We start from the raw sequence: 27,919 nt of genomic DNA on the forward strand, positions 1-27,919 counted from the left end.
CCTCTCTCGCTGTCTCTCTGTCAAATAAATAAATGTAATCTTTAAAAAAAAAAAGATAATCACTCATGTCTTGACTAGTTTTGTTATGTTGTACATAAAACATGAGATTTAAGTATGCAGATGATGTCTTCTCTACCTAAGAAGGAACAAAAAAGAGTGGACTGTTTCTTAAATCTCACTATACTACTTGGTTGTCTGCTGTTATTTTTAAAAGCCCTCCCATTATAATTATGATAAACTATAAACTACTTAACATGGCTTACAAAGCCCTGCATGATATGGCTCATGCCAGCCTCCCCAAAGCAGTCATTTATGCTATCCTTCATCTTTGCTCACTGCACTTCAGCTGCTGGTCTAGAATGCACTAAATATTTTTTTAATTTTTTTTATTAACATAATGTTTGTTTCAGGGGTACAGATCTGTGATTCATGAGTCTTACACAATACACTGCGCTCACCATAGTACTTACCCTAGAGTGCACTAAATTTTTATCTGCTGGCGGACCTTTGCTCACTGGTTTTCTCTCCCTTGCTCTTCAGTGGCTCATTTCTGCTCATCCTTTAGCTCCCATTTTAAATGTCACTTCTTAGAGAGTCCTTCCCTAATATCCATCTGAAAAAGGTCCTCTTGTTCTTTTTTATAGCACCCTATTATTTTCCTTATCCCAATTTGTAGTTATACATTCAAACATGTGTTTACTTTTTTAACGCTTATCTTCCCAAGTAGACTGGAAGATCCAGGAAGACCAAGCTTCATGACTATCATTGTTTATACACATTGTTTAGCATGGTGCCTGACACATACTAGGTAGTCACTAAATAGTTACTGAAAGAGAACAGTATAAGTTTTGTATCTTAACAAAAGAACTTAAAATATTTTCTAGACTTAATTCTTTTTTTAATTTTTCCTTTCCTTTTAATTGAGGGATCATTTATATATAGTGAAATATACAAACCTAAGGTGCATAGTTTAATGAGTTTTGATAAATGCATAATTACCTATGTAACCCACACTCCATAAATATATAAAATGCTTCTGTAATCCTAGAAAGTTCCATTATGCCCATTCTCAATTCCCTGCCCTGGAGGCAATGACTTTTCTGAATTTTGTCACCATCAGACTAATTCTTTTTTTTTTTTTTAAAGATTTTATTTATTTGACGGAGACAGACACAGCGAGAGAGGGAACACAAGTAGGGGGAGCAGGAGAGGGAGAAGCAGGCTTCCCGCTGAGCAGGGAGCCCGATGCGGGGCTCGATCCCAGGATCATGGGATCATGACCTGAGCCGAGGGCAGACGCTTAACGACTGAGCCACCCAGGCGCCCCACCATCAGACTAATTCTTGAAGGTGTTTTGGAACCTGGTAGGAGGAAAACTATGCAAGTTTGGTTATGTTAAAATAGATGGTACTTAGAATTAATTACATCATTCGCCTGTGATCATAGCATTTAGAAAGCGTTTTACCTAAGATTCAAGTCATGAGACTTATATAAATGTGAGCCTCTACCTTGTTTAGTAAGATGGACCTAAAATAATGCTTTGAAATCTAGAACATCTCTCTGTTTTAGTACCAATTTCCCTTTTATATAAAGGTTCATTTCACACCACCGATTTTTATTAATAAATTTACTCTAGGAAATACTTGTTTTCTACAAAAGTTTTTCTGTTTTCAGTGGGGAAATGCTAGATTAAATTTAGGAGAAATACATGAGCATGTTGTTTTTATTTTCATAATTTTAGTTTTCAGTTTAGTAAACTATCTGGAAGTAGTACCATACCTTTTACTCTTAAGTTGTTAAGCATATGGGCAAATTGTCAAGGAGTTCTTTTGTGCATTTTTTGTTGTACTTCTTTACAGGGTCATGTAAAAGTTGTTCAGTATTTGGTGAAGGAAGTCAATCAGTTCCCTTCTGATATAGAATGCATGAGATACATAGCAACAATTACAGATAAGGTAGGTTTAATATACTGTTGAAGCACATTTTTGTTCTTTGTGGAATTGTATGCCAAAGGGTGCAGTTAGCAACCTTCCTTTTGTCTTCTATGAAACTGATCACCTAATCTATCTCTGCTTTAGTTTCTCCATGGAGAATGGATATAATAATTTTGATAAATTATTTTGAGATTTCCTTCCTGTTGTGGGCTATAATCACAGTGAGTGTGGCTAAAGGTTATTGCTAGACTATTAGCCTGATTACAAAGTTTTCTAAGAACACAAACTTTTTAGGAAATAGTACCCTTTTTTGATGAAAGATTAATATATGACTAGATTCAAAGGATAGCTTATATTTGCCTTAGTAAATTTTCATTTGTTTGGGCTTTAAGTCCTGCACTTCACTGTGCTCATCAGTTCAAGTTTTTTTTGCCCTGTTGATGTAATGTGTTCCTATATTCATATAATTCCATTTTCCACTATAGGAACTCTTAAAAAAATGTCACCAATGTGTTGAGACAATTGTGAAGGCTAAAGACCAGCAGGCTGCAGAAGCAAATAAGAATGCAAGTATTCTTTTGAAGGAACTTGATCTGGAAAAGGTGAGTAAGAAAAATAATTTTTCTTTTTAGAAATTATTGAAAATTGGGCACCTGGCTGACCCAGTTGGAAAAGCATGTGACTCTTGATCTCATGGTGGTGAGTTTGAGCCCCACACTGGTTGTAGTAGAGATTACTTACTTATAAATAAATTTAAAACTTTTTAAAAAGAATTTCTGGAAATTTGCTGGAATAAATTTACCATCCTTATGACCAATAACCATAACAAAATCTCTTTCAAAGGAAATGATTAATAGTCAAATCACCATCAACTGTTTGATTGTGACCTCTTGTTCTTAAAAAATATTTTGAATCATATAAGTAAGAGACTAGTTTTCAAGCAGATCATAGTTTACCAGATGACATTACTACCTACGTGGGTTTTTTTTTAAGGTTTTCTATTTGTTTATTTGAGAGAGGGAGAGAGAATGAGCAGCGGGGAGGGGGAGATAGAGAGGGAGAAGCAGACTCCCTGCTGAGCAGGGAGCCCTACAGGGGGCTTCGTCCCAGAACCCCAAGATCATGACCTGAGCCGAAGGCAGTTGCTTAACCAACTGAGCCACCCAGGCGCCCCTACTTAAGTGATTTTAACATTGGTTTGAGAAAAAATTTAGTAAAATATTGGAAATCTTTTGGTAATTATAAGGTGTGTGCTATTAGTGGTTTATTAGATCCTCACTTAAAGAGTGTTTAATATCCTAGGTTGTGTGGTATAATGGAAAAGGTTAAAAAAACAAGACTGCTTTTCTGAGGGTCATTCCGCTTACCTGTAAAATGAGGGTGTTGCTGTTCAATCCACAAGTCGTATTAAAAGAACAAACACTATGATCAAGTAGAATTCTTTTAGGAATGCAAGAGATATAACATGAAGGTATTTTGTTGATAATTAAAAGAAGAAAAATATATGATTATTTTGAGAGATACTAAAATCTTGAAACCATTTCTTAGTTTAAAAAAAAGAAAAAAAAAACATGGGGTGCCTGGTGGCTCAGTCGGTTAAGTGTCCGACTCTTGACTTTGGCTTGGGTCCTGATCTCAGGGTTGTGAGATCAAGCCCTGCATCAAACTTCATACTGGGCATGGAGTCTACTTGAGATTCTCTTTCTCCCTCTCCCTCTGCCCTTCCCTGCCCCCCTCTCTCTAAAAACAAACAAAAAACCCAAAAAACATATAAGCTAAGAACAGAAGAAAAGGTTGCTTACAAATCAATGAGAAAAATGTAACTTGCCCAAAATAAAAAATGATCACATGAATGGGCAGTTCACAGAAAAAGAAATACAAATATTCAATTAATTTTTTCTACCACATTGGCAAAGCTTAAAATTTGAAGATTAGGTAATAGCTATTGATGGCAAGGGTGGGGAAAGATTAGCACTCTAGTGAATGATTTTTGATATATGGTGTAAATTACTATAACTATTAACGGAAGTGCTTTCACAAATAAATTAAAAAGGTCGATACCCTTACTCCCACCATTCATTCTACTTATAGAAATTTAGCCTAAGGTAAATAATTAGACAAATGCTCAAAAGATGTGAACATATAAGGACATTCATTACTAATAGGAGGAAAGTATAAACCTTAAGATTACAGTTAAAATCAGAAGGGAAAAGAAGTTTTATCATATAAAAATAAAGCAGAGTTCATAGATGACTATTAAGGTACCTTTCATGTCTATAATTTTGATTTTTGTGTAACTACCCAGGGATATGGTCAGCAATTCCCTATTTGTTCTTATGCCAACAGAGTGATGAAATTCAGTTTTTAGCTGAATATGCAATCTCTTCTCTCAGTCCTTTCTCATTTACGTAGGGAATTGGCAAACTTTTTCTATAAAATGCCAAACAGTAAATATTTTAGGCTTTGCAGGCCATATGATGTCTGTCCTAAGTCCTCAGCTCTGTTGTTATAGCATAAAAGCAGCCATAGGCAATAGCTAAATGAATGAGCATGACTGTGTTCCAATAGAACTTTATTTTTGAACACTGGAATTTGAATTTTATATAATTTTCAAGTGTCATGAAATACTCATTTTATTTTTTTCAACCATTTAAAATGTCAAAGCTAGTCTTAGCTTTCAGGCCATATAAACACAGCTGGTAGACTGGATTTGGCATTCAGGCCATAGTTTGCCAACCTCTGATTTGGATAAATAAAAGTTTCAAAGAATAATCAATTTATGCCTCAAAATGGTAAATTATAATTTTGAGGAAAATGCTTTCCTTAATTACCATAGAAGGATAAATAACTTGATGTGTTTTCTACTTGTTACAAACTTTCATGATGCTAGCAACTTATTACTATGTTCCCCTTTCTGAAAAAAATGACATTTTCTAGTACTAGCCACAGCAAAACCTAAAAGTGATCAGAATTATGTATGTGGCTTTAAAAAATTCTATAAAGTAGGAAAATAATTTTTATAATAGCCTCTGGTCAATATGTTTATAGTGAAATTTTTTAGTAAAACAGATGCTACATAAATGTATTTTTTAACAGTATTACTAAGATTTAATTCACATATCATACAATTCACCCATTTAAAGTCTACAGTTCAGGGGTGACTGGCTGGCTCAGTCAAGTTAAGCCTCTGACTTCGGTTCAGTTCGTGATCTCGGGGTCCTGGGATGGAGCCCTGCGTGGGGCTCCCTGCTCAGCAGGGGGTCTGCTTGTCTCTCTCCTTCTGCCTCTCCCCCTGCTTGTGCTCTCTCTGTCTCTTTCTCAAATAAATGCAATTTTTTTTTAAGATTTTATTTATTTGACAGAGAGATAGAAGAGCACAAGCAGAGGGAATGGCAGAGGGAGAGGGAGAAAATAAATACAATCTTAAAATATATATATTTTTTCAAACAAGCAAATAGATAAAGTATATAATTCAGTGGCTTTTAGTATTATTCACAGAGTTGTGCATTTATCACCACAGTCAATTTTAGAATATTTTCACAATCCTAAAAAGAAACCCTACACCCTTTAAGTGTCACCCCCTTCAATCCCTCCATCCTAGGTAACCACTAAACTATTTTTTGTCTTTATGGATTTGCCTATTCTGGGCATTTCATATAAATGGAATCATACAATATTTGTTCCTCTGTGACTGGCTTCTTTCACTTGATAATGTTTTCAGGGTTCAACCATGTTGTCACATGTATCAATACTTAATTTCTTTTTATTGCTAAATAATATCCCATTATAAACATACGCTTTATTTATCCATTCATTAGTTGATGGACATTCAGGTTATTTCTGCTTCATAGGTGTACAAGTTTTTCTTTACTTTTTTTTTTTAATATGGAATGCCTTATGAATTTGCATGTTATCCTTGTGCGGGAGCCATGCTAATCTTCTCTTTATTGTTAGAGATTTTTTAGTATATGTGCTGCCAAAGCGAGCACATGGTACAAATTTTTGTATGAATGTGTTTTCATTTCTCTGGGTATACATACACACACACACACACACACACACACACACGAAGGGAATTGCTAGATCATAGGGTAATTCTGTGTTTAACCATTTGAGGAATTGTCCGATTGTTTTCCAAAGCAGCTGCACCATTTTACGTTCCTATCAGCAATGTTTGAACTTTTAGTTTTTCCACATCCTCACCAATATTTGCTATTATCTGTCTTTTGATTATAGCTATCTAGTGGGCACAGAGTGGTTATCTTGTTGTGATTTTGATTTGCTTTTCCTTGATGTCTAGTAATTATTGAGCACCTGTCTTCATATGTTTTGGCTATTCATATATGGTCTTTGAGGAAATGCCTCAAGGTCCTTTGTGTATTTTTTAGTTATTTTTTTAGTTATTTGTCTTTTTATTATCGAGTCATGGGACTTTATGTACTCTTTTTTTTTTAAGATTTTTATTTATTCATTTGAGACACAGAGATACAGAGAGAGAGAGAGAGAGCATGAGCAGGGAGAGAGGCAGAGGGAGAGGGAGAAGCAGTCTCCCCGCTGAGCCAGGAGCCCGATGTGGGGCTCGATCCTAGGGCCCTGGGATCATGACCTGAGCTGAAGGCAGACGCTTAACCATCTGAACCACCCAGGCACCCCGGGACTTCATATATTCTTGATACAAATCCCTTACCCAGATGTATGATTTGCAAAAACTCTTTTCCCATTTTACGCATTGTCTTTTTATTTTGTTGATGGTTTTGTTGAAGTACAAAACTTAATTTTGATGTCCGGTTTATCTTTTTTTTTTTTCTTTTGGTGCTTTTATAAATGTGTTTTGAGACTGACACATGGGAAGCCCCATCTATCATACACAAAAGTATTCATTCTTTATTTTAAATGACTGCATTATTGGTGAAATGATATGCCTACTTAATTTGCAGTCAAGAGAGGAGAGCAGAAAGCAGGCTCTTGCAGCTAAAAGAGAGAAAAGAAAAGAAAAGAGAAAGAAGAAAAAAGAGGAGCAGAAAAGGAAGCAGGAAGAAGATGAGGAAAACAAATCTAAGGAGAATTCAGAACTACCAGAGGATGAAGATGAAGAGGAGAATGATGAAGATGGTAAGAAATGACCCTTCCAAATTAGTGATAAAATTCTGTGTTTATTTAACTTCATTTTGGGTACCTTTTACTCTAATTCTAGTTAGATATTCAGTACTTTAATCTGAAATTGACAATTGGCTTTTATAGTAAATATTTCTGAATATTCACGTTGTAAAGTGATACAGAGAAACAGAAAGGGTAAGGCAAGCATGTAATTTGAAGTTCAGTTGTCATTTAAGTCACCCTGTAAAACATCACGTATGTCCTAAATGTGATGCAGTAAAGAGATTTGCCACCTTCTCTTCAGGGTCTGTCCCACCCTTTCCTCCTCCACTTGGAAACTGGGGAGAGGTCCAGTTCCTCAATAAATTCTGAGCTAAGGTTCGGGCTCAAAGCTATACAGGGCTGGGGTTTATTACTCTCAGATCAGAGCTGTTTTTTGTACATTTTAGCGGTGCTTGTAGTAGACAAGTAATTGTTCTCTATTTGAATTCTAATTCGAAAATACTATCTGAAAATTTCCCTGAATTTATTATTTTTTAAAATTCTTATTTAAATTCCAGTTCATTAACATAGTGTAATATTAGTTTCAGGTGTATAATTTAGTGACAGCACTTCCATACAATACCCAGTGCTCATCACAGGTGCCCTCCTTAATCCCCATCACCCATTTCACCCACCCCCCTGCCCACCTCCCCTCTGGTAACCATCAGTTTGTTCTCTAGAGTTAAGAGTGTTTCTTGGTTTGTCTTTCTCTCTCTCTTTTTTCCCCTTTGCTCATTTGTTTTGTTTCTTCAATTCCACATACAAGTGAAATCGTATGGTATTTGTGTTTCTCTGACTGACTTATTTTGCTTAGCATATTACTCTCTAGCTACTAATTCAGAGGGGACCACGCACCCCAAAATTTATATCAGCGTTATCAACAATAGCCAAACTACAAAAATTTCCCTGAATTTAAACTATATTATGATTTTTTGCTTAGTTTGTGAGACTAGCACCTCAGATCTTAAGAATGTTAAGGTGTGAATGTTTTTATACCAAGTTAGACATCAAAATAGCATCTAGTACATTTGTTCTAACAATGAAGATTTCTTTATTTACTAGTGAATACTGGTGAAAGGAAAAAATGACTTAAAGGACTGAATTATTATGTATATCTTGTCATAGTTTGTTTTGAGATTTGTGGCTGTCAATGTGACTTTTATCCTTTTGATAATTTCAGTGGAGCAAGAAGTTCCCATAGAACCTCCTAGTGCAACAACCACCACCACAATTGGAATCTCTGCAACATCTGCAACATTTACAAATGTGTTTGGGAAAAAAAGGGCCAATGTGGTGACAACCCCTAGCACCAATCGGAAAAATAAGAAGAACAAAACAAAGGAGACCCCTCCCACTGCACATTTAATATTACCAGAACAACATATATCCTTAGCACAGCAAAAAGCTGATAAAAATAAAATAAACGGAGAACCCAGAGGTGGTGGTACTGGTGGGAATAGTGACTCGGATAACTTGGACAGCACAGACTGCAACAGTGAGAGTAGCAGTGGTGGTAAAAGCCAAGAGTTAAATTTCACTATGGATGTGAATTCCTCTAGTGATAGGAGATACCCCTCACTGCTACTCCATTCCCAAGAAGAAAAGACAAGTACTGCTACTTCCAAAACTCAAACACGGTAAATTTTTCTGATTTGTTAACTATACATCCACCTTTCCTTTTTCATGACCGGCACAAGAATTTGAGTACGTTTTTTAGCACAAATTGTATTAAACAATTTAGATCTACCACATTATCTGTCTTCAGTATTCAAAACTGAAATTCACTAATGTCCTAATCACATGCACGTTTTGAAGTGAGATTATTGGAAATTTTTATGATTTGATTTTGAAGTTGAAAATACTAGCATATGTTGATTTTATTTTCACTATGTCATTTTTATTTATTATAGTCCAACTTCTGGCTTCTGAGTAGATACTAAAGTAGATGATGAACTCTTTGCCCTGTTTTTCTGCTTTTCTGAACTGATATGCCAAATTTTAAATTAAATATTTCAGCATAACTTTGTCTGTAAATGGTCTCTTGAGTTTCTGTACGAAAATTTGTTTTATTGGACTTGATAATTCTTTCTTCTCAGACTTGAAGGCGAAACGAATTCTAATTCCTTATCAACAAGCTATAAGTCAGTGCCATTGCCATTAAGTTCTCCAAACATAAAGCTGAATCTAACTAGCCCCAAAAGGGGACAGAAAAGAGAAGAAGGGTGGAAAGAAGTTGTACGAAGGTAAGTAGAATTAGTCTTACCTTTTAACTGTCAGTTACCCAGTTAATTAACGAATAATTTGAATGTGGTTATTATTTGTGCCATACTCACTCCAGAGTCAGCTAGAGTAAAATGAAAGTAAAGTAAAATTTTGCAGCACATTTTATATGACACAACAAATGTTGGCTTTACAATAACAGAACGTATTTACAGACATTTCTAGACAAACCATACACAATGGTCACAAGCTTCTTTTAAAGTGAAGATTCTATACTGACTATTCTACAGCAAAGTCACAGTGTTATTAGTGAGGGCTATGATGTTTGTTTAATGGTTCCATTTTGGTAAAAACAATCAAGTTTGTCCATATACAGTGTTTAAATCAAGTTAGGCTTTGCTGGAGAGCGTATTCTAAAGAACTGGTTAGCCGCTATTAACTAATGTAATTGCTACAAGGGGGAAAGGAGCCCATAAAATTAAAATAAAACTGCCTTCACCCTCAAAAAAGAAAGAGGAAAGAAAAGTACCTTTAATCACAGTGTTTTATACTTAAACCATGAGGGAGGAAATGAATAAAAGCAGACAGGCCACTGCTTTCAAATGTTTTGTACAGTCCAGATGATACTTTTAGCCTCTGTTCCTGCTTTACAACAGGGAAGCAGGACAAGACAGATTTGCTAATGTGCCTTAAATCACCAAAGGACTGAGATGTCTCAGCTTTTATTTGGTACTATTTGTGTCCATTAAATGCAAACAAAACGAAGTCTTGGCAGAATAGGAGAAGTGATGTACACTTGATGATCAGATCAATTTAAGTATTACTCGTGGCATATAGCCTAGTCCATGCTTTAGCTTTCAAAATATCTGAATATATCCTTCCCAGCATTAAGGTGTGATAAATTTTGATCATGAAAAATACATTAAGTGCTGCCATCGATATTCTTCTGGACAGAATAATTCAGGTGTTTGAAGGTCCCCTCCCTGAAAGGAGGAATCCTGGGGCCCAGCACTGAGAACTTGAAAATAATGGGTGTTGCTCTCATCTGGTTGTGCTTTAATGCTTAAGAACTGCTTCTGCCAGCAAACACTGGGTTTCTTTGATAGTCCTTAGGGACATCCAGGCCATCTTATCAGATCCCAAGATCAGCCTTCTGGTCTTCTCTCCAGCTCTGCTCAGCTCACATATAAGTGGAAGTCCTGGGTTCCACTTGTGACTTCCTTTTTATGTAGTTCAAATCTGAGGCTATGTTTTTTTTATTGCTAAGTGTAAATTATGGATACTGATAAGCTAGACTCTCTTATTCAGTATGAAGTTTAACAGTACATTATGCATTATTTAAATTTAGGAAGAGTCTGTACATATGGTCATTGCAATTTAGTTGACGTGTGATGTTTGGGGCAGATCTAAATGCTTAGATCACGAGTTATTTAAAACATAATTTTGTTTTAAATGAGAAAGGAATTTTTACTTTCACTAAATTAAATTCAGTATGAGAAGAGGTCAGTTTCTAAAACAAAACCGTGTAATACTTTCCCCTTTAAGGTTTGAGAAAAATTATTCTACAGGTGTCCATGAACATACTCACCGAGACATCTTTTTAAATAAAGACATTTGTTTTCATAAGCTCATGGGTAGTCTTCATTTTCTAGGTCAAAGAAATTGTCTGTTCCAGCTTCCGTGGTTTCCAGGATAATGGGAAGAGGAGGATGCAACATCACTGCAATACAAGATGTCACGGGTGCCCATATTGATGTGGATAAACAAAAAGATAAGAATGGCGAGAGAATGATCACAATAAGGTATTTGTGAAAAATGTATATTACTCGTTCTGTGTGGAACTTAAATGTTTTTAGAAGTAAACTTTTTTGGGGTTATGGTACAATCAAGAATTTTATTTTATGGTTAAAATTACCTGTTTTTTATGTCTTTGATCTTGTTTTTGTGTTTTGTTTGTTTTCTCCCCAGGGGTGGTACAGAATCAACAAGATACGCAGTTCAACTTATCAATGCACTTATTCAAGATCCTGCTAAGGAACTGGAAGACTTGATTCCTAAAAATCATATCAGAACACCTGCTAGCACCAAATCCATCCATGCAAACTTCTCCTCTGGAGTAGGCACCACAGCATCTTCCAATAAAAATGCATTTCCTTTGGGTGCTCCGACTCTTGTAACTTCACAAGCGACAACATTATCTACGTTCCAGCCAACTAATAAACTTAACAAGAACGTTCCAGCAAATGTACGTTCTTCTTTCCCAGTTTCTCTACCCTTGGCTTACCCCCACCCTCATTTTGCCCTGCTGGCTGCTCAAACTATGCAACAGATTCGGCATCCTCGCTTACCCATGGCCCAGTTTGGAGGAACCTTTTCACCCTCTCCTAACACTTGGGGACCATTCCCAGTGAGACCTGTGAATCCTGGCAACACAAATAGCTCTCCAAAGCATAATAATGCAGGCCGTCTACCTAACCAGAACGGGACTGTCTTAGCCTCAGAGTCTGCTGGACTAGCTACTGCCAGTTGTCCTATCACTGTCTCTTCTGTAGTGGCTGCCAGTCAGCAGCTGTGTGTGACTAATACCCGGACTCCTTCATCAGTCAGAAAGCAGTTGTTTGCCTGTGTGCCTAAGACGAGTCCTCCAGCAACAGTGATTTCTTCTGTGACCAGCACTTGTAGTCCCCTGCCTTCTGTTTCCTCTGCACCTATCCCCAGCGGGCAAGTGCCCACCACATTTCTGCCCGCGAGTACTTCTCAAGCCCAGCTTTCTTCTCAAAAGATGGAGTCTTTCTCTGCCATGCCAGCCCCCAAAGAGAAAGTGTCCGCACAGGAGCAGGCCCTGGCCAACCTGTGCACCCCTTCTTCAACTGCAAATAGTTGCAGTAGCTCTGCCAGCAACACCCCAGGAGCTCCAGAAACTCACCCATCCGGTAGTCCCGCTCCTCCCTCCGGTAGCACACAGGAGGAGGTGCAGCCGTCCAGTGTATCTGACTTAAGTCCTATGTCAATGCCTTTTGCATCTAACTCCGAACCTGCTCCATTGACTCTGGCATCACCCAGATTGGTTGCTGCTGATAATCAGGACACCAGTAATTTACCTCAGTTAGCTGTACCAGCACCTCGAGTTTCTCATCGAATGCAGCCCAGAGGTTCTTTTTACTCAGTGGTACCCAATGCAACTATACACCAGGATCCCCAGTCTATTTTTGTTACAAATCCGGTTCCTTTAACACCACCTCAAGGCCCACCAGCTGCAGTGCAGCTTTCTTCAGCCATGAACATTATGAATGGTTCTCAGATGCACATTAACCCAGCAAATAAATCTTTGCCACCTACATTCGGCCCGGCCACACTTTTCAATCACTTCAGTAGTCTTTTCGATAGCAGTCAGGTGCCAGCTAACCAGGGTTGGGGAGATGGTCCACTGTCCTCACGAGTTGCTGCAGATGCCTCTTTCACTGTTCAGTCAGCGTTCCTGGGTAACTCTGTACTTGGACACTTGGAAAACGTGCACCCTGACAACTCCAAGGCACCTGGCTTCAGACCACCTTCCCAGCGAGTTTCAACTAGTCCAGTTGGTAAGTTATGATAACTATTACTGCAGCTCAATATGGGGCTCTACCAGCATAACTGAATCCTCCAAGATAATAAAGCAGTTCTTCTGTACATAATAGTGCATGATCTTAAAGAGATGAGAGTGTGTCATAAATACCAAAGATCTGTTAATGACTGCTGTTGGAGTGGGCAGAAATCTACCTGTAGGTGAATCACTCACATACAGTGAGGTGCTTTATATTGTCTTTATGATGTCTCCGTCCCTTGTGGCAAGGAGGTTATACCTTGCATCAGTCCATTTTCTAAGAACTGGTATGATGATATTACTAAGAAGGGACTCAGAGGATGTTTCAAGGAGTCCACATTTATAGACATTTTTAAAATCATAGTGAGTGTTTGGGCGCCTGGGTGGCTCAAATGGTTAAGCGTCTGCCTTCAGCTTAGGTCATGATCCCAGGGTCCTGGGATCGAGTCCCGCATCAGGCTCCCTGCTCCTTGGGAGCCTGCTTCTCCCTCTGCTTCTCTCTCTCTCTCTCTCTCCCTCTGTCTCTCATGAATGGATAAATAAAATCTTTAAAAAAAAAAATCATAGTGAGTGTTTGCTCACTAGTGTTTAAACCTTCTCAGGTTTAAAAGTTTATGTTACAAAAGTGTTTAGGTACCAGTCCCTAATCTACATTATTCTCTGTTCTCAGGCTTGGGTCCTCAGACTGGAATCTTAAGTGATGTTTAATAGTATTCTTTACTGTTGACATTAGATGGAGCTGACTGGAGAGATCTAGTCATTTGTGGGCTCTTACTGTAAAATGACCAATTTAGATTCAGCGATCTGGTTTCTCAAAATTACAAATTAGCTGCTGAGGCATTATATGGAAGATATAGGTAGATAGGAGTCTAGTGTTGGCTTGAAGATATTTAGAAAACCAGTCTGTTTTCTAGACTCTAAGAGCCAAATTTCAGTCTACTCTGCACTATTCTGAAAAAAATAGAAATCGCAGCTGACATGGAATGGCCACTTAGCATTTTTCTTTCAGTTGGAAAACTGTCTTTTTGTAGCCCATCCTTCCTTTTTGCTAATTATAAACTGATCTGTGGTGTTAAAAATTTGGGAGTTTATGGATATGGTGTAGCCTTAGCTTTCTTTTCAGATATGTTTTTATTTACTTGTCTTTTCAGGAAAACATAGCTGTTATATCATCTTTCAAGTAGATGTATAAGCCTACATAAGATCATCTATGGTCCAAAATATTCTCTAGGATTTTTTTCATCCATTTTTCTATTTTTTTCCTATAAATCAGTATGTATTTTAACTTTTCATTTTGGGGAAACTATGATAGAGGTTTTCAAAGGCCACAGGGTGAAAGAAGAATTCATTGCTAGTGCTCAGGCAATCAGTGTAGAAAGCATTAATTTTTGACTTGACTGGCACTAACATGTGAATTCCCAGTGCCTTAGCCAGTTTGGCTTCAGATCTCTCATATTCCAGTGTTGGAGCTCTTTGCACTCCACACAGTGCATCCCAGAAGATGTATGGATTATGAATTTCTAGAAAAAAATAAAAGAAATCATCCATCTGGTTTGGTAGAAAACAAGGTTTGAGGACCTTAAGTACTCAGATCTATAGCATCAAAATTATTTACTGCTAATAAAAAATAATCAGTTTTTAAAAAGCAAGCATTAATTCTGGACCTTCCCTCTGGGTTCCAGGATTGATAAGCTTAGCCTTTTATCTTAACTGCCTGTCTGGTTTCTTTTGTTGATCCTCTTCTTTCATGGATATACTTTAATTCTCCTGGTTCACAGGTAAGAAATAGTAATACTGAAGACAATAGAGAAGGATGTGGAGAAATTGGGAACCTCAAATGCTGCCGGTGGAAATTCAAAGTGATATAGCAACTTGAGAAAAACAGGTTTTGACAGTTCTTCAAAAAGTTACACGTAATTACCATATGATCCAGTAATTCCACTCTTAGGTGGAAGAGAAACATGTCTACACAAAAAACTGGTACACAAATGTTCATGGCAGCATAATAACCCAAAAGTGGAAACAGCCCACTGTCCCTCAACTGATAAATGCAAAAACAAAATGTGATGTATTGACATAATGGGATTACTACTCAACAGTAAAAAGGAAAGAAGTCCTGATGCACACTACAGCATGGCCAAACCTTGAAAACATTATGCCAAGTGAAAGAACCAGTTGCAAAAAGATCACATACTATATAATTCCATTTATATGAAATTTCCAGAATAGACCAATCTATAGAGACAGAAAGTATATTATTAGTTGTTTGGAGGATGGGGCGTTACAGGTAATCGGTACAGAGTTTCTTTTAGGGCAGACAAAAATATTCTAAAATTGATTGTGGTGATGGTTGTACAAACTCTGTGAATATGCTAAAAGCCTTTGAATTACATACTTTAAATGGGTGAAGATCTGCTTGAGATAAGTTTTGACAGTTTTTTTATGTTGATATTAACTTTTTTCCGGAAATGAGCACCTGTAATCCTTTTCCAGCCACTTGTTCACTTTCTTTAATACATTCTCCAAAGAAAGCAGTGGCATTTGAGAAGACTGCTAAATTCAGCTTTACACAAACTAGATAGAAACTTTCATATGCAACTGTTGATTTTTTTTTAATCAGATGGAATACTGAAATTATCTTTAATAGTATGCTTTTCCTCGTTAGGAAGGAAACATTGGTAGATCATGTTATTCATGTTCCATAGGAAATAACTATATTTATGTTGATGAACAGCTGTACTTTGAGATTTTCCACAAAAGGGAAAGCAGAAATTATTGATGGGTACCACTTAGTCACAACATGCTCGTATTTCATGTCCCCTCCAATGAAGAAAGCTTTGAGATTTATCCAGAACATTATTCCAGGTGACTGCCATTCTTAAACATTGGGTTCACTTTTATTTTTTTAATTTTATCATGTTATGTTAATCACCATACATTACATCATTAGTTTTTGATGTAGTGTTCCATGACTCATTGTTTGTGTATAACACGCAGTGCTTCCTCTTTAATACCCATCACCAGGCTAACCCGTCCCCCCACCCCCCTCCCCTCTAGAACCCTCAGTTTGTTTCTCAGAGTCCACAGTCTCTCATGGTTCGTCTCCCCTTCCGATTTCCCCCCCTTCATTTTTCCCTTCCTACTATCTTCTTCTTTTTTTTTTTTTAAAACATATAATGTATTATTTGTTTCAGAGGTTACAGGTCTGTGGCTCACTCTTCTATATCTAGTGCTGTTTGGTGATGATTCTTCTGGACTGCAAGAATAAAATGGGTTAGGGCCATAAAACAGTGCCACATAAGTAGATTATTTTTGCTGTGATCTACAAAAATAAACTGCATGCTTTCTTCTTTTTTAAAAAGGAATAAGTAAACTTTGGACTTTCAGTTTTAAAGCCTTGGCTAATTGGATGTCTTGGACCTGTTTTCTTTCAGGCTTACCATCCATTGACCCATCAGGCAGCTCCCCATCTTCCTCTTCTGCTCCTCTGACAAGTTTTTCCGGCATACCAGGAACACGGGTTTTCCTGCAAGGGCCAGCTCCTGTTGGGACTCCGAGTTTCAACAGACAACATTTTTCCCCCCATCCTTGGACAAGCGCCTCAAACTCATGTAGGAATCTGGAGGAACTCTTCCCAAAGAGTCTTGAATAAGCTATTAAACCATTTGTTTCAGGGAACACTGCGTAGTAACTCTAGTAAACTAAAGTAAATGGTATGATGGTATGCAGATACTTAAGGTTTGTATTGCAGTCCTGTCAAAAATTGTCAGTCATTTGTAGATAGAAAATTTGAGAAGGGTCAAGCTGTCCTTCTAAGCCAGAAATGTTTACTCTGGGAGTTGGGTCAAGAAAAGAGGTACTACACATAGTTTTATAAAACGATCCTTTGAGGGTAGTACTGCAAAATAATTTCTTAAGTCTGAAAAGTAGATTTATATATCTAGTTAATTTGGTATGATTCTTAGTTTATTTTTACAATTTAGGAAACCATATTATTGCCATTTATAAGTGAACATAATGCCTTTGTTCTTTCTTTTAACTTTTTTTTTTAAAGATTTTATTTATTTATTTGAGAGAGAGAGAATGAGAGACAGAGAGCACAAGAGGGAAGAGGTTCAGAGGGAGAAGCAGACTCCCTGCTGAGCAGGGAGCCCGATGCAGGCCTCGATCCCGGGACTCCAGGATCATGATGAGCCGAAGGCAGTCGCTTAACCAACTGAGCCACCCAGGCGCCCAACATATGCCTTTGTTCTTTGTTTTTTCAATATTTAGAATAGATGAAGTTCTCACAGTACTTGAACAGGATTTGATTTTTTTAAATGAGCATCGTGAGGCAATCAATGAGTATTGGCCCTTTTGACAAGAAAAACTACCAACATTACCTGAGAATCCTGTTAAGAAACAAAGCCATGAATTGAATCCAAGATATTTGCTAACATTTAACCTTTCTTCCTTATGGGAAAAAAGGGCTGTAGAAAGAGGAAAAAAGAGAACAGCTAAATATAGAGGGCCACCAGCTCTTTTCCAAACAATATGCTAGTTATTGTACAAATATTGCCTCATTTAAGTTAATTTAAAATTTGACAGGTTATATTTTGAGAAGATTATTTAGAACTAGAATAAAAATTAATATGGCCTTCATCCTTTCTAGCTTTGTTCAGCAATCTGGAGAACAATTTTTAGACTATTTGCTTATGCTTCATATGTGCAGAAGTAGTGTAGGATAATATTCATAAAACTTACATGTTTTCACTTGAATGATCTTATAAAATGAAATTTTTCTTTACAGAACCTGTGTTGTGGAATAGATCTTTCCAACAAGGTTTCTCATATTCTTATAGTTTTTAATGTAATAAAACAATAGAGAAATATTTTGCCACCAGGTGACTCTCCTATTCCATCTGTTTCTTCGGGATCATCTTCACCTCTTTCAGCCACCTCTGCACCACCAACTTTGGGCCAACCAAAAGGAGGCAGCACCAGTCAGGATCGGAAGATACCTCCCCCCATTGGAACAGAGAGGCTAGCCCGGATTCGGCAAGGAGGGTCTGTCGCCCAAGCCCCTGTGGGGACCAGTTTTGTCGCTCCCGTTGGACACAGTGGAATCTGGTCGTTTGGCGTCAATGCTATGTCAGGTATAGTTACCTTGTCCTCTTTCTGGGGGGATATCTCCAGTAAGTTGTGGGATTTTGCCATTAAAACTTAGCTCCTTAAAATAAAATGGCTTAGTTCCTACACTTAACAATCAGTAGGAATGTTTATACCTTTGAAGAATTCAATCCAGTCTCAGAGTTTGGAATGTTAGTTTGGTTTATACATAATAATATATGTAATATATATAATAAAAATAAATATAGATAGAAGTAAAAAATTCAAAGTGTACTTCCTTTCCCTTTTTTTTTTTAAAGATTTTATTTATTTATTCATGAGAGACAGAGAGAGAGAGAGAGAAGCAGAGGGAGAAGCAGGCTCCCAAAGAGCAGGGAGCCCGATGCGGGACTCGATCCCAGGACTCTAGGATCATGACCTGAGCTGAAGGCAGACGCTTAACCATCTGAGCCACCCAGGCGCCCCTTCCTTTCCCTTTTAAGCTTTCCAGTGCAGAATGGGATAATCATTTATGTTCTTTCAGAGAGCACTTGCTCTTTTGAAGGAGTAGGTAGAGTATTTGGGGTATTCAAAGGACTTCACTCAAGTTTTCCAGGAACTGTTTTTTTCGATTTGCAAAGATGGTCATGAACATGCACTGAGCTCTTCAGAGGAATGAATGTGATAAAATTTAGTATGGAAAAAGTTCAAGTAGTAATATTTTGTCATTTTACTCAAATAAATATCAAACCCTGTCCTCAATTCTTCTTTCCAGAAGGTTTATCAGGTTGGTCACAGTCTGTGATAGGGAACCATCCAATGCATCAACAATTGTCAGACCCAAGCACATTCTCCCAGCATCAACCAATGGAGAGAGATGATTCTGGAATGGTAGCCCCCTCTAACATTTTTCATCAACCTATGGCAAGCAGTTTTCTGGATTTTTCTAAAGTGAGTCAACAAACATCATTGTAACTTGTTTAACACTTTGCCAGCTAATGTTAAGGAATAGTTTGTATTGAAATAATTCTCCCTTTTGGTGTAACAAGTTTGTTTCCATCACTTGGCCAGATCTTTTAGTAGAGTTTCCCTTTTCTTAGCACAAACTTATTGATGAAACTAAAATGTAGAAAAGTTGAGGGTATTCTATGTGTTCATCAAAGCTGGGAAATTTCCTGATGATTTGATACTGGATTTAGTTGAGGGTATTTTCTTCTTGTTGAAAAGTGTTGCTAATGCAGGTAAACCACTTTTGGTTTTTCAACACTGTATGATGCTATATTTTAAAGGATTCTCAGGAGTTCTCTGGATAAAGGGAAATTAGAGAGATCTAAGCTGGTATTATGGAATCATCATTTCACTTCAGGATTAAACTTTTCTTTCGCTTTCTTTCATAGGGTCTGCCAATTTCCATGTATGGAGGCACCATAATACCCTCTCATCCTCAGCTTGCTGATGTTCCAGGTGGACCTCTGTTTAATGGACTTCACAACCCAGATCCTGCTTGGAACCCTATGATAAAAGTTATTCAAAATTCTACTGAATGCACTGATGCCCAGCAGGTAAAATAGACTTAGTGCTCTATTTTGTCATGTCATTCTTTTAATTCTTTGGGTAATGCAAATTCTGAATATCAAGTCATGACATCTGACCACCTTCATCTGAATTAAGTTTTTCAATATCAATATGATGCTACTAAACATTTTATCTCATGTATATGTATTCTTCCTAGGCAGAAACAGTGAATTGCCATTGCATTTATATATTCATTTTGTAAATGTCTAAAGATTCCTAATTAGAAATTCCAATTTTTCCTCCCCCTTTTCAGATTTGGCCTGGCACGTGGGCTCCTCATATTGGAAACATGCATCTCAAATATGTCAACTAAGTTAGAAGGTCTTATTCTTTAGCCTTGTTTGAGAAACCTATGACCTTGGAAGAACCCTGGGGATTTTTTTTTTTTTTAATGTGCCTAACTAAGAAATTTTCTCTGAGGCGTTAGCAATGGAAATTTGATTGCCCATTGTATAAGAACAAAGTGATTTCCTATCCACCTGATTATGTTCTCTGGTTAGTTTAGCCATTTTGAACTTAGTGCTTTTGGCTAAACATACTGAATGCTACTTGTATGCAGAAGAGAATTAGATGATTACATGTTTCAACCTTTTAGGGTGGAAAATACATGTACAATTGTTTACATACTTAAAAGGAAAAAGTTGAGTAAATTTCTTGTCATATAGTGGCTCTACTTAATGTAGCCTGTATTAATGTGAAATATTTACCAGAATATTCAATAAAAAGATGAACAGTGTTTAGAAGTGGGGTGTGATCCTTTCAGTGGTCATGCAGGTATTACCCAGTCCACAATCCTATGGAACCAAGTTGTTAATACTGTTATTTCTAACAGGTGTCTCACATTTTACACTTTGGAGATCATTTTTAGACTGCCTTGAAAAAGCGTTTGGAAGACTAGTTATCTACCTATTCTGTGTTAAACATTCCTTATTTTCTTGTTCTCTTCCATATCATTTTATAAGTAGGAAAGTTTCAAGCCCCTGCAATGTGTCTTATGTGACTTTAGCAGATAGGCCTTTGCTGGGGTTAGCTCCTTATGGATCATAAGTGTGTCAATAAGGTGTGTCAATAAGGACCATGGGATTGCAATCAGATGACCCTGAACAAACCTAGGAACACCCAAATCCTCAACTTCAGGTTCTTTTGTGCTTCCTGACTTTTATCTAAAGACTTATTTGGTTATACTGTTTTATGTTTTATTTGGGTTGGGACATAGGAGTGGGTGGGAGTGCCTCCTGGAATACTGTGGTATTGTTGAATCAGCGGAGTAATCTTTATAAATATGTGACTAATTCTGGGCTTAGTTCCACAGCCCCAAGTATGAAGAGCCAATATGTTTAACAAGCTAAACACAGGAACACTAGAATGGATTGCCTTGGCCAAACTATAGGCTTTGCCAAGAATCTGATGCAATAGAGAAGGAAAAACAACCTTCTGAAAAGAACAGTCATCAATTTTTTCATGTTTTAATATAGTGGAGTTTCCTGGTTTTATGTATAGGCACTCTAGAAAAGAAAACAAGAAAATGCTTCAGGCCGATAGAGAAATCAAAACACATATCAAAGCAAAGAAGAATGTACAAAAAAATAGTAACTAGCAGCAGAGCCTAACCAGCAGCACTTTTCAACTTCCATACCACCAGGAGTTCTTAATCTTCTCTGCCTGGCTCCTAAAGCCACCGCTAAATGAAACACCCAAGTTCTGTCTTAGACATGCCTGGTTCTTTTGTCTTCCATATCATCTTACATATGAGAGCTTCTTTAACCTCATTTCTTGTTTTCTATTTTGAATGGATTTGAAAAGTATCACAGGTGTTGAAGTTACTGCTTTTTTAGTGCTTGATAAGCACATCAAGTATTCTCAAGAGACCCCTTGGATCACCTATATCTCTTGCTGTTTCTATTTACCACTAACAACAACAACAACAACAAAAATCACCTAATATTAGTGAAGTGAATGAAACTACTCTTAATGAAGCATACACTAGTGAGAGATAATATTAAGTAAATTATTCAGTGGGACAAAACTGTTTTCCTGTCTTAACAGTCTACAATACATTTGAGTTATCTGGGAGAGCCCTTAACCCTATCCTCTGCACCTTGAGGATAAGAGAATGAGAAATTTTATCTCAGGTCAGGAACTAGAACCCACGAGAAGAGGGGACAATTAGGAGAAAGCCCTAGGAGGATTAGGAAGAAACAGGAGCTGTGCAGTCCCTGGTGGTTTTTCAGGATACCCTCCTCCTTGCCGCCTTACCAGCACTGCCTTCTTTTCTTTCTGTTTGGATCCCTCCTCCCCAACCCATTTTTCCTGCTATAATCTCTTCTTCCTCTGTCTTGCCTCTTCCTGGCATTACTTTACTGCTCTTTTACCAACCTGAACCTTGGATTAAACCTAGCTCAGGTAAGAACTTAATTACTTTAAAAATATACGAGGGATTTGGAGGGAGGCAGCATGGGTACAGTGGAAATAAGACAAGCCTAAATTCTGTTTTTGTTTCTTTTCGCTTGAAGCTCTGTGACCTCAGGCAAGTCATTTTTCATTTCTGGGCTTCACTTTCCTCATCTGAAAATAAAATTGAACGTAAATGAACTCAAAAGAGTCTACTAGTGCTAACACAGATTTCCTCCTTTTTCTTGTGAATGAGAATATACGGGATGGGAATACTCGAAGCCAATAGAATGTTTACATTTCTGAGGTTTGAGAGCCCCTACCATTGGTTCTCACCTGGAATCAGAAGCCTGCTGTTGTGTGGGACGGTACTGATCTTGAGATTTTAATAGAGGCAGAAGAAAACCTTGCACATTCATAGTGAGACCTCAAGTCATTAAGAAACATCCTGTTGAGGCATAGATCAAACCCCATGAGAGTAACAGCTCTTTCAAGGAATAAAACTATATCAACAAGGTTTCTGGACCCACTTATTTCAAGTAGTAGTGTAATAAAATTCCACCACCAATAAAATTATTGATGTTTTAAGACCCTTTAAACCTATTGTGGCTACAGTGTGCTGACTTGCCCTTTTATAGGCCAGTCTGCTTCCTTCAGTCCCTGCTCTCAAAGGGGAAATCCCATCACCTCAGCTAACCAGACCGAAGAAGAGAGTTGGACAGCCAATGGTGGCCTCTCCTAACCAGAGGTAAGAAATCTCAGGACTTGGAACTACAATTTTCATCTCTTCTTGTAGGTTCTGGCCAAATCCTCCTCCCATCCTCAAAGTTAGCCCATGAGGGGACTATCCTCAGTTTGAGGTGTCTTGTAGAAGGGGAAAGGCTAGTCATATTATAGTTTCAAGCCAAACAAAAAGGAGTAGTTAGGGGCGCCTGGGTGGCTCAGTTGGTTGGGCGACTGCCTTCGGCTCAGGTCATGATCCTGGAGTCCCAGGATCGAGTCCCGCATCGGGCTCCCTCTCTCCCCCCTCTCATGTACTCTCTCTCTCTCTCTCATTCTCACTCTCTCAAAATAAATAAATCTTTAAAAAAAAAAAAAAGGAGTAGTTAGTATACTTGGTTCTAGCCTACTGTTCAAGACCTTTGAACCCCATTGTAAACCCAGGAAGTGGCAAATAAGCCTGTAGAAAAACAGCTTCTGAACATCTTGTTCTCTAGCCTTAGATTGCTTCTATCAAGAAGTGTTGCTGGTTATGACGTCTTCCCAGTGGACCCTGTCCTGGGGTGAGGGGCTCTGATAACATTGTATTTTCTGTTCATCCTTAAAGATTTGTCACCATTTGCCATCAGGCAGATTCTTCACCTCTACTCTATTCTGTAGCAAATGAGTGAGAGAAAGATGATTTTAAGTATCCAGAACTTACGTGTATTAAGACCACTTCCAATCTAAGACCTAACTTGGAAAACAGGATCATGAATCTCACCACCAGACTGCCAACCTGTTTTGATTACTTTCACCTCCTGTTTTATTTTCATGGTATTGGTAAAAGTCCAAGGAGCTTGTCTGGTAGTAAAGACCTGATATTCCCTTATAGGCTTAATCAGATCTCTGGGGTTGGAGCCTGGGCATAGGTCTTTTTCTTTTCTTTCTTTCTTTTTTTTTCTTGTTTATGTGCTTGTCTGTTTTAAGCTCCCACATTCTAATGGGTAATCTGTGTTGAGCCTCTGATTTAAACTCTCGGTCCTTCATCCAGATTGCATGCATGATGTGTCTGGCTTTCTAAGGCCAACAACCTATCTCTAGTTCCCCAGCCCTTAGCGCACACAGCGCCTCAAGGAAAGTTTTAGAGTAGTAGTAGTATTAAAAAAAAAAAAAAAAAAAGACAACAGTATTATAGTAGTAGTAGTAACTACTGCTGTCATTTTGTAGTAGAAATTAACAGAAAGGTGACCTCACTTCCACAGTGACCCTTCTTGAAAACTTTTGACACTTCTCAGTCTCTTTTGGTGAATCCTCTCCCTTCACTGCCTCTTAAATAAATGTTGGTGTGCTTAGGCCTCTTCGTAGGCTGTACCTTCTGTCCAGGTGATCTCATCCCATACTCTCGGATTTCACTCCACCCAGATCTGAATCACTAGCCCAGATTTCTACCCCTGAGCTTCAGACCCATGTATCTAGCTGCTTCCTGTGCTGTTCCATCTCAGCATTCCACAGATAGTATACATTCCCCAGTATCAGATATGTGTCTCTTGTTTTCCCTGTTATATTAGGGAGTACTACTACCACCAAGACTTTTTTTTTCCTCTACCAAGACTTTCAAGTCAGAAGACTGGAAATTATCCTAGTTTAGTTCCCTTCCTCTCACCCCACCCTTCATCAGTCACCTTCTCTTTCCCCTTCTGTGTATGGGGGTCCTGGGGGATCCTAACCACTTCTCTCCGTCCTCATGCCTTTGGTCCACCCCATTTCACTAGGCTAGACTCTTCACCTCCAGGCTCACTGTCCTCCATCTTATTCCTCACTCCCCCCAACCAAACTTACCTCAAAAACAGAGTTGTGATAGAGGGCTCCCCACAATCTGCTCCCAAGCCTTACCCTCCAGCACTGTCAGGACCCTTCTTCTAGGTATACACCACTTTGTAAGAGGCTCAGAAACATTTGGAACAATAAAATATAAATATCCTTGTTACTCTAAGGACCTGCAGACCTAAGGGACTGCATCATCTGGGATCTTATGAAAAACTTAGAATCTCAGGTCCCACCCTAAACTTACCATATCAAAATCCTCATTTACAAGACCTCCAGGTGATTTATGTGCACATTGAAGTTTGAGAAGCACTGAGTTATAAAACAATTTTTAATGAGTGGAGAAATCAGAGCTATGGGAAAATCTGATGAAGTCAGAACTGAAGTAACATTAATACTGTTAAATGCATGAAGTCTGGTGGTCTGCACTTAATGGAGGGTGGGTGGTAATACTGATTCTGAGGAAATCGGAAGACAACTTGATCAAATCAAGATTTTTAGTATATGTAGGTACTAGGCTTAATACTTTCTCTTCCACCACCCCTCTCCTGCCTCCTTTCCTATCACAGTGCCTACATCAAAAAATCCCCTAAGGCCAGACTCTCTGATCTTCCTTTACAGGGGGCTAAAGACCAAGCCCTCCTCACCAGCCCCCTGCCCTTCCTTAGTTTCCTGAGGTTAGTTAGCTGTGGCAGCAAGATCAAAGAGCAGGCCTCTCTTATCCCCCAACATCTATTCATTATTCCCTCCAGGTATCACTTCTTCCAAAAAGGCCACCCTCCCTCCCTGACCTTCCCCTTCCTGCTGTGCACCAGGCCATCGGGCCACTTTTTACCCTGTACTGTAATTGATTAATGGGAGGCAGTCCCCAGCTGTGCTGAAGGGCCACAGGCTTTGGAATCAGATACTCTCAGGTCTGAATCCCAGCTCCCCCTCCTACAAGATAAGACTTTGAGCCAGTGACTTAAGCTCTCTGGGCTTTCCTCTCCTCACCTGTAAAATGTGGCCAATAATAGTACTTTACTGTCCAAAACCGTTGAGAGAAATGGGTGAATTAACACATGGCAGTAACGTGTGCCATACCTCACCGGGCCCCGGCGCCCGGTTTAAACAGTAAATAGCTGAGTGGCTGCAGCGCTCCGAGTCAGGCTGGCCAGTGTTGAGCCAGGAGGAACTGGAGGCCTGTGCGGGGCGCGGGACCCCTTTCACCTTTCGACTAGTCGGGCTTGCCCCCTCGCGACTAAGGCGGGGCCGTCGGATTGAGTGACGGCTAGTGGCCCGCCCCGGGCGTGACGACGTCCTGGTGTTGTTGCTGCGGCCGCACGTGGTCCACTGAGTTCGCTTCAGAGTTAGCTGCGCTCCGCGTCCTGGGCACCAGCTGCTTGCCTTCCTGTTCGTCCCGCTCACTATGTCCACATACACGAGCTGCCCGATTCCGGGGGGCAGGGACCGGCTGCCCGACTGCTACAGCACCACGCCGGGGGGCACGCTATACGCCACTACCCCGGGAGGTCAGCGGGCCGGGCTGGGGGTCCGCGGGCATTGTGCAGGCCAGCGCGTGCGTCCTGCCGCGGGGCGGGAGTGGGGAGGTGCAGGCCTTGGATTCTGTCCGCAGGCCCTTTTGCAGGTTGTACCTTTTGCAGGGGGTGGGGGATATTTGGAACTGAAGCCCAGTTCCCTGAAACCTCAAAGTAATGCACGATGGCTTAAAGCCTAGCTTCCGGGTGACTGTGGGCTGAAATCTTCGCTATGGCCTGGGTTCTGGGTTCCTTGGTCACCGGCTCCTCCCGACTTTGCCGCCTGGGATTAGGAGCCGAAGCCCCAGCAGTGCGTGGCCTCAGCAGGAAGCACCAGGTCTTACAAAGCGGCTAGAGCAGGACTCAGGCAGTTGGGGCCAGGAGCTTTGGGTATCTGCGGCTGGCTGGCTGGCTGGCTGGCTGGCTGTTTGGTTGGGCTGATTGCCTGGGATCTTGAGCTGCTGGGCTCCCGACCCAGGGTTTCCTGCCACGTGGAGCAGAGGGGAGGGGCAAGAACAGGGTAGGGCCCTTTGAGGACAGAACTGAGGCCAAGTTTCTGTAGGCTGGGGCTGAGCCTGATAGGACTAGGGAGGGGTCAGGATAAGAACAGTCTGTCCCTGTGTTTCCCGGGGAAAGCAGCTGTCCAGAGGAACACAGCTTCTCCCTGCAGGGTATCAGGATCCAAGGGGGCAGCGGGGTGAAACTCCTCTTTACATCAGCTACTTGGCTTCCTGAGCTCACTGCCTGAAGGACTAACGTCCCCCACCCCCAACCAAAGTAGGGAAGTCCCAGAGCCAGCAGAGCCAGAAGAGAACAGTCCAAAGTACCTGAGTTCTCCAAGTTTTGTGCTCCTAGAACTGAGACCTGAAGCTTCCCTAAATCAGAAGCCCCTGCCTGGAGCAGCTGGGATGCCCCCCCTTGCTTTACAGCACTTAGCCACATCTTGGTTGGACCTGGAAGTCTTTAAGAGCTCTGAAGGCTCATCAGCTGAGGTCCCAGCTGGGCTGCAGAGCAGCAGCCCTTTAATACATGAGGATGTGTGAGTCCCAGGTCCCTAACAGGCCTGTGTGTGACACTCCCTTACAGCTCTGTACCCAGGCTCCAGCCTCTTAACTGGTCCCTACCCCTTGACAGGCACCAGGATCATCTACGACCGAAAGTTCCTGCTGGAGTGCAAGAACTCACCCATTGCTCGGACACCCCCCTGCTGCCTCCCTCAGATTCCCGGGGTCACAACTCCTCCAACAGCCCCACCCTCCAAGCTGGAGGAGCTGAAGGAGCAGAAGGAGACAGAGGAAGAGATACCCGGTAAGGAAAGCAGGGCCTAAAATTAAATGCTTTGAGTCCAAATGCCCCTGTTAAGTAGAGTGGGGGTTTAATGCTGAGAGGGTTTTCTGCACTGATGCTTTCTGAGCTCGTGGCCCAGCCCAGCAACCAGTCCTGCCTTCTCTTTCTCCAGATGACGCACAATTTGAAATGGACATCTAATCCAGTGCAGATGATCCTGTGTGGAATTAGAGGAATCCCTCATACCGCTGCTGCCATCACCTCTTCCTGGTGTATTCCAGACACCAGGTGGCCTCATATAATCTGGAAGGGAGTGACTTGTTGGTTTTGGGCCTCCCTTAGTTTTGAGGTAGCTAGACCAGGGATAGGAGTGGGCAACTTGCCAAGCCCTTAGCTCTACTTTCCCTTCGGTCTGTAGGTACTCCTCCCAACCCCCAGCCCTCCAACATCAGGGGCTGAGGCTGGGACTAAGGGGTGGAGTTATGTCACTGTCTGATTGCTTAGTAAAAATTCAAAGAATGCTTTGACTCCGGTGTTCTCAACACTGACCTTCCTATCTCAGCCACACGGCCAAGGGCCCCAGCAGACCTGCTTAGGATCAGAGATCCCAGGTCCCTTCCCAGCTGTCATTGGGCCCACCCCCAGCAGCAGTTAAAGAG

At 39.9% G+C, this 27,919-nt stretch overlaps 2 protein-coding genes and 1 non-coding gene across 6 annotated transcripts in view; 2 read left to right on the plus strand and 1 right to left on the minus strand.

Annotated features, from left to right (window-relative positions):
• ANKHD1 (ankyrin repeat and KH domain containing 1) overlaps positions 1–20,275 on the plus strand; it is a 125,806-nt gene extending 105,531 nt beyond the window's left edge. For 2 of the 4 annotated variants that reach the window (XM_028103463.2, XM_028103464.2), the window contains 12 exons: positions 1,860–1,955; positions 2,420–2,536; positions 6,872–7,046; positions 8,254–8,710; positions 9,170–9,316; positions 10,946–11,095; positions 11,262–12,874; positions 16,311–16,487; positions 17,760–18,011; positions 18,740–18,915; positions 19,362–19,526; positions 19,793–20,275. In XM_028103463.2, the coding sequence (XP_027959264.1) occupies positions 1,860–1,955; positions 2,420–2,536; positions 6,872–7,046; positions 8,254–8,710; positions 9,170–9,316; positions 10,946–11,095; positions 11,262–12,874; positions 16,311–16,487; positions 17,760–18,011; positions 18,740–18,915; positions 19,362–19,526; positions 19,793–19,852 (3,585 nt within the window). In that variant the 3' untranslated portion in view covers positions 19,853–20,275. The remainder of the gene's footprint in view (positions 1–1,859; positions 1,956–2,419; positions 2,537–6,871; positions 7,047–8,253; positions 8,711–9,169; positions 9,317–10,945; positions 11,096–11,261; positions 12,875–16,310; positions 16,488–17,759; positions 18,012–18,739; positions 18,916–19,361; positions 19,527–19,792) is intronic. The other 2 variants (XM_088023274.1, XM_028103465.2) reach the window with 1 other exon arrangement.
• Positions 5,814–5,923, minus strand: LOC114209645 (U6 spliceosomal RNA). Its single transcript, XR_003609377.1, has one exon. It is a non-coding gene; the product is annotated as a U6 spliceosomal RNA (small nuclear RNA).
• Positions 20,276–25,614: 5,339 nt separating the features above from the next.
• Positions 25,615–27,781, plus strand: EIF4EBP3 (eukaryotic translation initiation factor 4E binding protein 3). The gene is made up of 3 exons (XM_028103477.2): positions 25,615–25,967; positions 27,108–27,281; positions 27,433–27,781. The coding sequence occupies exons 1-3, from the start codon at positions 25,865–25,867 to the stop codon at positions 27,459–27,461; spliced, it is 306 nt and encodes a 101-aa protein (XP_027959278.2). The 5' UTR covers positions 25,615–25,864; the 3' UTR covers positions 27,462–27,781.
• The last annotated feature ends 138 nt before the right edge of the window (positions 27,782–27,919 follow it).

The sequence above is a fragment of the Eumetopias jubatus genome, unplaced genomic scaffold (assembly GCF_037043125.1).
Source record: "Eumetopias jubatus isolate StellerSeaLion01/CBP00866 unplaced genomic scaffold, mEumJub1_p1.0 scaffold_5, whole genome shotgun sequence".
Lineage (NCBI taxonomy): Eukaryota > Metazoa > Chordata > Mammalia > Carnivora > Otariidae > Eumetopias > Eumetopias jubatus.